This window comes from Peromyscus californicus, unplaced genomic scaffold, assembly GCF_007827085.1.
Source record: "Peromyscus californicus insignis strain IS unplaced genomic scaffold, ASM782708v3 Scaffold_1__1_contigs__length_55948999, whole genome shotgun sequence".
NCBI lineage: Eukaryota > Metazoa > Chordata > Mammalia > Rodentia > Cricetidae > Peromyscus > Peromyscus californicus.
In genome coordinates, this window is record NW_026294492.1 from 4,384,368 (window position 1) to 4,395,000 (window position 10,633).

Consider the following 10,633-nt stretch of genomic DNA (forward strand, 5'->3'; position numbering starts at 1 on the left):
TAGAAAACTCCTAGGGCATTAGAGACAGAATTTTTTTTGTTTTGACGTCTCTCTCTCTCTCTCTCTCTCTCTGTGTGTGTGTGTGTGTGTGTGTGTGTGTGTGTGTGTGTAAGGATTACAGAGAGGAGTAGCTGAGAAAGGAAGTCCCACCCTGATTATGGGTGGCTCCATCCCCTGGGCTGTGGTCCCAGATGGAAAGAGAAGGGAAAGGGGAAAGGCCAACCAAGCTCAAGCCTTCCTCTCTCTGCGCTGCGAGATCTGCCCACATGTGAACAAGCAAACTCAAGCTCCCGCCATCACGCCTTCCCCACCATGATAGACTGTGGTTCCAAACCACGAGCCCAGTAAACCCTCCTGTAGATATAACCAACCGTCTTATTAAATAAGAAACACAGAGCCGATTCAGAGAAGAAAGCCAAGAGGTCAGAGCTAAGAGCCTCACCCTTCCTGATTCAGCGATCCTCTTCAGCCAAGAGAGCTCTCCGAAAAAAGGGCCTACTTCCTGTGTGTATGACTTTATATACTCTAGCTGTTCTGCCTTCTCATTGGTTGTAAACCCAAACATGTGACTGCCTCATCACTGCCTGAATGTACCGCCCTCCAGGTCCTTAAAGGCGTGCGCCACCGCCGCCACGCACTTGCTATGGCTCTAATAGCTCTGACCCCCAGACAACTTTATTTATTAACATACAATTAAAATCACATTTCAGTACAAGTAAAATACCACCACACCCTCCCTTCCTTATGTGGCTTCTTGTCAGGCGTTTGAGCGAAGCAAAGAGTGAAGGAACAGTGCAGACCTTATGAAAGTCCCTGGGTGCATAAGAAAAGCCTCCTTCAGTATGCGTGCATCGTATTCAGTAGGCCCATTCTGCACCTGGTCAGTTCCCCGCTGGTGGACGATGGGCAACTGTACATGATATCAGTGTGGAGGAAACAGCGGTTAGGTGTTGCAAGGAGAGCTCACAGCGGGTGGAAGGGGCCAGATGCAGTTGAGGGAGCCAAGGTCATGGTCTTCAGGGTCCAGCCCCTCTGATGGATGGGTTATACTTGCCATGGAAACAGACTTCTGGCCGTGTCTGTGAGGGAGGTTCTAGATGGAGATAATTGAGGTTAGATGTGGGCTGGAGTCCTGGACTGAACAAGAGGGAGGAAGCTAAGTGACTGTGGCTGTGGTGTGACCCACAGCCTCAAGCTCCTGTGTGAAGCCATGCCTTCTTCACCATAATTTACAGATGTGGTGGTATTGTGTTCCCCAAAATATTGTGTACCCTAATAAACTTATCTGGGGTCAGAGAACAGAACAGCCACTAGATATAGAGGCCAGAAAACGGTGGTACACACGCCTTTATCCTAGCATTCCAGAGGCAGAGATCCGCCTGGATCTCTGTGAGTTCAAGGCCACACTGGAAACAGCCAGGCATGGTAACAAGAGCCTTTAATCCCAGGAAGTGATGGCAGATAGCAGAAAGATATATAAGGTGTGAAGACCAGAAACTAGAAGCATTTGGCTGGTTAAACTTTTAGGCTTTTGAGCAGCACAGTTCAGCTGAGATCCATTTGGATGAGGACTCAGAAGCTTCCAGTCTGAGGAAACAGGATCAGCTGAGGAATTGGCAAGGTGAGGTGGCTGTGGCTTGTTCTGCTTCTCTGATCTTCCAGCGTTCACCCCAATACCTGTCTCCGGGTTTGTTTTTATTAGTAAGACCTTCTAACAGTTCTGCTACATACAGAACCTTCAAACCATGAGCCAAAAAGGGACCCCTCCTTAAGTTGTGTGATAATAACAAAGTAGCTAACACACTCTGCCAGGCAGGAAATACTCTGGCATATGATGAGGGCACATTCCAGGGAGAGGCTAATTTTTGATGGTCCACTACATGGAGTGATGTGGGAGCAGAGGCTAGGATGGTGTGGGTTACTGTAATGTGAAAGTTGAGCAAGAGTTTGTTCACTGCCAAAGGGAACAGGAGGTGTTGAAGCCAGCAGTTACCAAAGAACCGGACACAATAAAAGGACGGGAAGGTGTGTGTGCCACCTGACATGGCCAGAAATGCCCGTAAGAGGAGCTGAAGCCAGGGTGAAGTCATGACCTTCCCGGTCTCTGTGTGCGAGGCTAAGGGCTCTGACCTCCAGTGGGGCCTGGTTACCTAGCAAAGCACCCATGCCAGGAGTCTTCTGGGAAGCGGGCATGCCCTTTGCCTGTGAATCAGTATTATTACCAGAACTGTTAGGATCAAAGCGTGGACTTGGGGCAGCTCTCACAACTAGGCTACCCAGCCCCAGTATCCCAATTAAAGACACAAACAAGAAGCAGAGAGATTTATTCAGTGTGGTTGCCTTGGGAAGAGGAAGGGATAAAGGAGTTCAGTGACACCCCACCCCCGTCCCACCGCCACAGACTCTTTATCTTTCAAGTATCAGCATGAGGTTTAGGTTTAAAAGAAGAGCAAGAGACAAAACTCAGTAGCCTTGGCCAAGGTTGATCCCACCCATCATTGTCTCACCTGCAAGGTAGCCTGGCAAGTTGCCAGGAAGGTGTGAACTCTTCCTGAGTGACACCACCTCCCAATCTGGTACCAGGATTCAGCCTGTTTCTTCTAAGACTCCTGGGGACATCCCAACTCCGTGGAGATCATTATTTTCCGATAGCTGTATAGACAAAGGGTTTGGGGGTGGCCCACGTGTCTCTCTTGAGAATGTTTCCACCTCTGCCAGTGTGGTCATAGTATCTGTGGAGCGTGGCCTGGGAGGCTAGAAAGCCAGTCTTTGCCACTGGCTTTCTAGGAGGTTTGGATAACCAGTAACCACTTTCAAGGATGAAAAATAATAAAGACATGAAAGTAGGTGGATGCCATGTAGCTTGGTGTGTGTTTCTGAAAAGGACTTCAAAGCCTTTTAGAGAGCCACAGAGCAAGGTGCAGTGATGGGCAGATTGGGGAAACCAGACAAGTGCACTTAAACTATCCTCTGGGTAACTGTACATTAACAGGAAAGGGTAATTCAGAGTCCAAGGGGAGAGCTCACAGCAGGCAGATGTGGCCAGATGGAGTTTCAACAGAAACACACCTGGAGCTAGAAGAGGCTGTGAGCTCACCTGTCCAGGGAAAGTGAGACAGCCGCCGAACTTCTGCCCCCAGTGGTCATTGTTTGGAACTGCATCATAAAAGCCAGGGTTTGCTGCCACACTGCCATGTATTTGGACCCTGAGAGGCTTGACCTTAAGTCAGCAAACTCCAGGGTGGTTCCCTTTTCAGCACCAGAGACAGAATGGCTTCACTGCCCCATAGCTCTGGCAGAGTTGACCCGAGGGGCCAGAAGTTGGTGGGTGGTATCCTAGGTTTCTCTGGTTCTCTTGTCCTTTCGGTCATATTGGACACTTTACTTCAAAGGAAGCTTCCCATGGTGGCCTTGGTGACATGAGCAAAGGGTGTTGGCCTGTTGGTGCCATTTCTTACCTGTTTCCTGTTGATGATGGACAGGCGCGGGGGCGGGGGCGTGCAGAATACCTGTCCCTGATACTCAGTGGTGCTGATACACATTGAGGTCCCTTGCTTGAGTGGTAAGAATCCTCAGAGATGACCAACACAATGAGCCCTCAGCCCAGCAACCCAGCAGTCTGGATATGACTGTCCTAAGAACGTGAGGAGAGGCCACGTGGAGGGAGGCATGGAGCAGACAGTTCTCTGTGCACTGGGAAGGGATGCCTGCTCACTCTAGACAGGAGGAGACCGTATGGGTAGAGGGTGGTTGCTGGACTGGTTCTTGAGTAAAGAGAAGCATTACCAAATGTTTCTGGAAATCTGAACTGAGGGAGGACTGGCCTGGTGAGAAGCTGGTCTGGTCTCGTGGGATCTGACACAGGCAGGCCCAGAGGAAACTCCATCTTCCTCTGTAGTCATCCGTGTTGGTACAAGTTCCAGAGACAGGCCCTATACCCAGGAGACGCTTCTCTGGCTCAATACTGAAAGCTGACCCCAGGATTCCCTTTATGGAATGGGGCTAACAGCTCCCTGTGGCTGCTCTGTGGAGAGGGATGGTGGTGGCCCAAAGGAACAGCGTCCAGGTTTCCGCACATTCCCCCCGCTGTCACTCTTGCCTGGGTCCACACACTGTGTATCTGGAATATAAAACATACCAAGGGCCGAGTCCAACATTCACCGCAGACCTTCCTCTGCCCTTCGCAGGATGACTTCCTTCTGATACATTATGACAAGGGACCTTGTCGCAACAAGTTGGGCCACTCCCGGGCATCGGTGATCTGGCATCGGACACAGGTAAGAGGCTGCGCACCTCGAACTTTGATCTCAAGGAAAGTGTGTGTGTGTGTGTGTGTGTGTGTGTGTGTGTGTGTGTGTGTGTGTGTGTGTGATCTAGAAGACGTTCAAGTGATACTGATGTCCCTGGCCCAGTGTTCAGATGTGTGCACCTTTGGTGTCTAACATCAGGCTTTGGTCATGACCAGACCAGACCTGCCTGCTGACCATATTGTTACTCTTGGTCCATGATGAAGAACTGTCACGAGCTGTCCTGAGAGAAGCAAGCTGCTAACAGAGAAGGGCGATGGGGAAGTAACGGAACATTTCTGACGTCTGCGGCGTCAGTAAAGGACTCTTGGGTTAGCTGATTCGGCGGTGTTGAATTATATGTTGAGTGGTTTTTATCACCTGTGTGCCAGCCACATCTGCAAGACATTCTTCTGTGGAACCTGCCTTCTATGAGATGAGAAGTGTAGAGGTGGTAACCGGCAGGCTCACCCATGATGTAAAGCAGCTTTGGAGTGTGTGTGTGTGGGGGGGAGGTGGAGGTCTTAGATAGCATGGGTGGAATGGTTCCCTGTGTGTTAGATAATGGGATTAATCCATAGAGTCTATTTAATGATCAAAGGAGTTTATTCGGGGGTATACTCTCAACCATGGGAGACTTATCGTAGGGTCCAGGAAAGCTGAGCTATATCCCATGCTGAACAGCTTGGTCCAAGATCTCAGCATCCAAAACCACGAGGTAGCCACGAGGAGGCATACGTGCATCCCAGGTCTTTTTTTTTTTTTTTTTGGTTTTTCGAGACAGGGTTTCTCTGTGTAGTTTTGCGCCTTTCCGGGAACTCACTCTGTAGCCCAGGCTGGACTCAAACTCACAGAAATCCGCCTGACTCTGCCTCCCGAGTGCTGGGATTAAAGGCGTGCGCCACCACTGCCTGGCCTGCATCCCAGGTCTTAAGGGTCCCCGGTGGCCATGCCCCAGAGGCCGGTACCTCAAGGTCATAGGCAGGTGTACCAGCTATAGTCACCTCACTACAGGCGGTGCCTCAGGGCATGGCTCACACAGCCACCCACTACAGTTAACACTACTTCTAAGTATCAAGGAGTAGACCCGTGTGTACATGGAGCAGGGTGGAGAGGACAGGGGGTGGTGAGGTGCTTGGATTGTGGAAGGATGGATCTATGTGGATAGTGGGACAGGGAGGATGGGGTTAGTCTGGAATTTTAGCAAGGCCGCATCTCTGAAGGCTTTGCAGGATCGAGTAGGCAACTGAAGTTGGAACTACAAAGGGGTTAGGAGGGTGGAATCTGCAGTACTTCCTTGTTGCGGTGGAAGGGGCTTCTTTCCCAGGCTTTCCCAGGAGGTCCCTGTGCTGGTCTATCTAAAGACAGACCCACTCTCAGGATGATGGCCTAGAGTTGGGGGTGGGCCTAACGGTAACTACATTTCCTTGGCGCTCCCACCTGTAGGTTGATGGGGATGGAAGTCCACGAGTGTGAGTGTCTGTGGCGGGGCTGAGGGGATTTCCTGTAAAGTGTTACAGAAGCGCAGGCCGTTCACCCAGCCGCTGACCAGGCCTGATGCCCCCTACTCACTCGCTGAGTAATGGGGTGTGAGTTGCTTTGGGGCTCTGCACTTTTGAAACAGCATCTTCTATACGCATCTGTGTGTGTGTGTGTGTGTTGTGGGGAGATGTTGCCTACAGTTGTAGGGATGTCCACATGAAGATGTGCGATGTACAGCATTTCAGAGACACACAGGCCATGGGGAAGGGAACACAGGCCATCAGAGATTAGGCAGGGGTTGAAATGACTAAAAGCATTGAGCAAACCAGGGACGAAGAACGAGGTTACCACAACAGTGACCTGAGTGTGTGAAGTGTGGGAGGCCAGCTCCCACCTTTTAAAGGGTTCCTATGAGGAGGAGAGGGAAATAAGAAACTTTTAAATAGAAAGAGAGCGGAGAGGAGCCAGACAGAAACACAGGATAGCTTCGGGTGGACCTGGATCCAAATCCACTGGCTCCTTCTTTGTCTTCAAAAAGACTTTTTATAACAGTGCCAAGGGGTGGGGCAAAAGACCCCCCTCGCCTTGCTAGATCAAAGCACACCGCACAGCCAAGTGCGGACCCTTCCAAACACCTGGTGACCAGGCCCGTGGTCCAGTCATCCCCTTATGCAGCCCTGCTGGGTCAAGCAAGCTCAGATCTCACTGGAAACCTCTGTGGGTCTCCACAGTGAAGTAGCAGAAGCAAAAGGGAGACATATGGCTGTCCACGAGGGAGACTGTGTCCATGGAAGGTCTCTCCCCTCTGCCTTGTGCATTTGCAAGCAAGGCTAGGTCCTGTGTCAGGTCCCTGCAGCTTCCAGTTTTACCCAAACCCAACACACCACAGAGTGCTCATGACCTCCAAAGACCCCTGTATTCTTGTGGTTTGCCTGGCTTGGTGGCTTGCCTGGAGAGGCCCTGTTCCCCTGCCAGCCTCCTGGTTCTGGATCCCAGTTGCGCCTCCCCCATTTCCTCTTTGGACAGGCTTCCTGTCTTAGCTCTGCCTCCACAGACTTGTTAATGACACGGAGAGACAGGGTTTCATCTTTCATCATTATCCTCATGACATCTTTATTGGGTGTTACAGAGTACCCAGTAGTATTAGAGGGAAACTTAGGAATCCAGTCTACATCTTTCCCTGTGCTTATGGGCTTGGCATAAAACCTCCCGTGTGCTCCTGCATCTGCATAGCCTTGGCCTTCGTGACCCCTGAATCTCTACTTCCTGCCCATGTCCAGCTCTGAGATTCCATCTGCACTCCATGCAGCCCATTTAAGCCTTAGGTCTCTGACTCAAATATGTGACGTCACCTCCCATCTCTCAGGACTAGGCTGCACCCCCATCGTGCCAGTTGCTCTCACATCTGCCTTCCCCTCTGGACCCTGCATCTGTCTTGCCTCTTGTACATCAGCCTGTCCTCGATGCAAGGGTTTGCTCATCCATGTAACCCCAGTGCCCTGGTCCTGTTCCCAGAGCAAAGAGATGCTGCAGAATGGTTGTGAGATGGACCTTAGTGTTGCTTCATGGCCATGCCCCCAGCCTTCTTCCTTCAGCCGCTTCCTGCATGGGTAGCGTGTTTGAGATAGGGTAGTCATGATCTTTGTTCTGGCTCTTCAAGGTCTCTTCCTGCTGAACCAACAGAGGTGGAAATAATGAGCTTGTGGGTTCCCACCCAGAGGAGGACTGAACACCAGGGCATGGGAACAGTGGTGACATTCCTTGAGATTCTGGTGGACAGACAAGCTCCAGTGAAAGACATGAACCTGGATGTAGCTGGAGTTTTCTCCAGTCCTGCCCAGGCCCGCAACCACTCAGACCCAAATAAACACACAGAGGCTTATATTAATTAAAACTGTATGGCCTAATGGCTCAGCCTTCTTGCCAGCTAGATCTTACATCTTAAATTAACCCATAATTCTTATGTATGTTTAGCCACGTGGTTTGGTACCTTTTCTCAGTTCTGCCTTCACATCTTGCTTCCTCTGTGTCTGGCTGGCAACTCCTGACTCAGCCTTCCTGTTCCCACAATTTTCTCTCTCTATCCCGCCTATACTTCCTGCCTGGCTACTGGCCAATCAACACTTTATTTATTAACCAATCAGAGCAACACATTCATAGCATACAGAGCGATATCCATAGCACCTGGAGCAGTTGTGTCAGGGGAAGCAGAGCCCAGTGACAGATGGGATGTGAAATGTGACATGGACACAGTGGCTGGAGAGGACATCTGTGCTCTCAAGAGGCCCACACACTCCTATGTCCACCTTGCGGAAATGGGTCCAGCCAAGAGATTGCGTCTACGTCCTCTGCCTGGTTTCAGTGCTTCTCAAGTCCTGCCGGCCACTGGCGTTCTAGCTGGCTGCTCCATTGCTGGCCATGCCTTCCCATGTGTGATGCTTTAAACGAAATCCAGCAGCCCTGCACATTCTAATTGAGCCTGTTCACAGGCTGGAACCCGGGGGTTCTCCCAGTATTGCAAGGCGGTCTGAGAACTGGAGGCAAGGACATACCTGTTGATAATATGGGCTAGAAGACTGTAATAGAGCAGAATGAAGCAGGGGTGTGTGGGTGGGGGATTGCTTTATAAGACCACGTGTTCTGAAAGCTGCAACTTGAAAAAAAAACACTTTAAAGGAGGAGAAAGTATGGGCAGAGACTCGATGATATGATGGATCAATGTCATTATGCATTTGGGGTGCATCTAATAGTAATTGGGATCAGACATGAACTGGGAAGGGAGAGGGTGAGTGCTATGGCATAGGCTGAAGCCGACATTGGGAACCCACAAGTTTTAGAACCCCAGAATAAAATGTTACAAGGGGGCGTCTAACTTAAAGATCACCCATATCACATTGAGCATTATCTCTACCTCTACAAAGCAGGCTGGAAGCCTCACAGCAGCCCGATGTCCTCTCTTGCCCCGCTCTCTCACTCACATCCCTTCCATCCATTTCACAAATCGGCTCCAGTCCTGCCTCTTACACTCAGTCTCTCCAGAGCACCCAGCACATAGCACATCTTAAGCTGGGGCTTTCGACTTTGACAGGACCCACAGGTAGACACATGCAGCAGACACCCTGTCATCTTGACGGACATCTGAGCACCCACTGTCCACTTCTACATCAACCCAAGTCCTGACATTGGCCCACCAACCCTGCAGACAGGTCAGGTGGACGTCCTGTTGCCACAGATGGGGTCACGGCTGAAAACTCCATGAGAGCTGGGGGGCTCGGGGACTTGCTCACCTCAGACCTCCATGGCATTCATGATCGACCTCCAGTCTAGGTCTAGTGACCACAGTGTTTGAGGGTGTTGTCCTCGGTGTGAAATATGTTGATTTTGTGGGTTCCTGCTCCCTTACTCTTCTTTGTTATTCTAGCAGATTTGGGGGTGGGCAGGGGGAAGCTCTGCTCCTTGCTAGCTTTTTATCAGTTTGCTGAGCTTAAAATATTGTACCGTACATTTTACTCAGCTCCCCCGCCTTTGTCAAATGCTCCATTCTAACACAACTGCATGCATACACACACACACACACACAAATAAACACACACATGCACATAGTTATGCACACACATTTATTCTGTCTGACAAGGTTTTCTGCAGAGATAAACAGGAGTGGAAGGTGGCGGTGTCTGGGCTGGCTCTGGTGCTAATGGACAGAAAGACCTTATGAGCTAGTAACTGAGTCTCAGTTGATAATGATAGCTGTGCCCAACATCCAACCTTCTTTTGAACATTTAGCGTAAACCCCACCGCTGGGTCATGTCTATCGACTTTGCTCCATCGCCATCCCAGACACAAGCTGAAATGCAGAAGAGCTGGACACTCCTTTTTTTTTTTTCCCTCACTAGAGCAAAGCTCATGTTTCAGGACATGGCCATCTGCCAGGAAAGCCCTGTCCAAGCTCCTCCTTTCCCTGTGAACAGCGAAGAGAGACTTTTCCACTCAGGTCTAGTCCAGCCAGAAGGCAAAACTCATTTCAGGACATTGGACCAGCCAGTTTTTGACTATGCATTCCCTTGTGTATGTGAGGACATGCACGAGGTCCTCCCCAGCCCCAGGGTGAAGGACAGGGGTTCCTGCAGAGTTGCTTGATGGACACTAAGATGACCATCTGAAGCTGGAGCAATATGGACCTTGGGAAAAGCATATTGGGTCATAGATTTTACATCTGTAAAATAAGAACATGAAAAGCTGTGTGCGGTGGCGATGGCAGCACACACCTGTAGTCCCAGTCGAGACTACGGGGAAGTGGAGACAGGGTCATGCTGGCCACCCAGTCTAGCCAAATCCATGAGCTTGGGTTTAGTAAGAAACCCAGAAAGAAAAATAAAAAGTTGGAGAGCAACTGAGGAAGACACCCAACTTTGGCCAGTGACCTCCACACGTGTTCACATACCCACACAACTGTGCACACACACAGACATACAAACTTTTAAAAATGAGAGTATTGGACTGGATGTTAATCCAGAGACCCAGTGAGACTCTGTCATCTTAGGCCACTGACATTTGCTCCGTCAGTGAGTGGCGTTTAAGACACTGGCCTACCTTTCCCTGGCTTTGATGTGGACTCGGTCTTCCCAAGTTGGAATGCAGTTGGAGTCTCTGGGAAAACCGTTGACCATGTGCTATTTTTTCTGTCCAGTGGGGTCATCCCGGAACATCTGTAATCAGGGGAACTTGACATGTTCCCAAAGCTTGTGCTCTGATAGAACAGTGTTGGCTTATGAACCTCACATGGAGGCTTGTCCTGCAGCCCTCGGTGCTTACCCATGCTGATGTCACCACGTTTGTGACATCACCCTCTGGGGAGCCTCGACCCA

At 50.3% G+C, this 10,633-nt stretch overlaps 1 protein-coding gene across 5 annotated transcripts in view; it reads left to right on the forward strand.

The window, feature by feature from the left end:
• Positions 1-10,633, forward strand: part of Rnf144a (ring finger protein 144A) — a 124,096-nt gene that overhangs the window by 106,512 nt on the left and 6,951 nt on the right. For all 5 annotated transcript variants that reach the window (XM_052745778.1, XM_052745776.1, XM_052745779.1 and 2 more), the window contains one exon: positions 4,188-4,277. In XM_052745778.1, the coding sequence (XP_052601738.1) occupies positions 4,188-4,277 (90 nt within the window). The remainder of the gene's footprint in view (positions 1-4,187; positions 4,278-10,633) is intronic.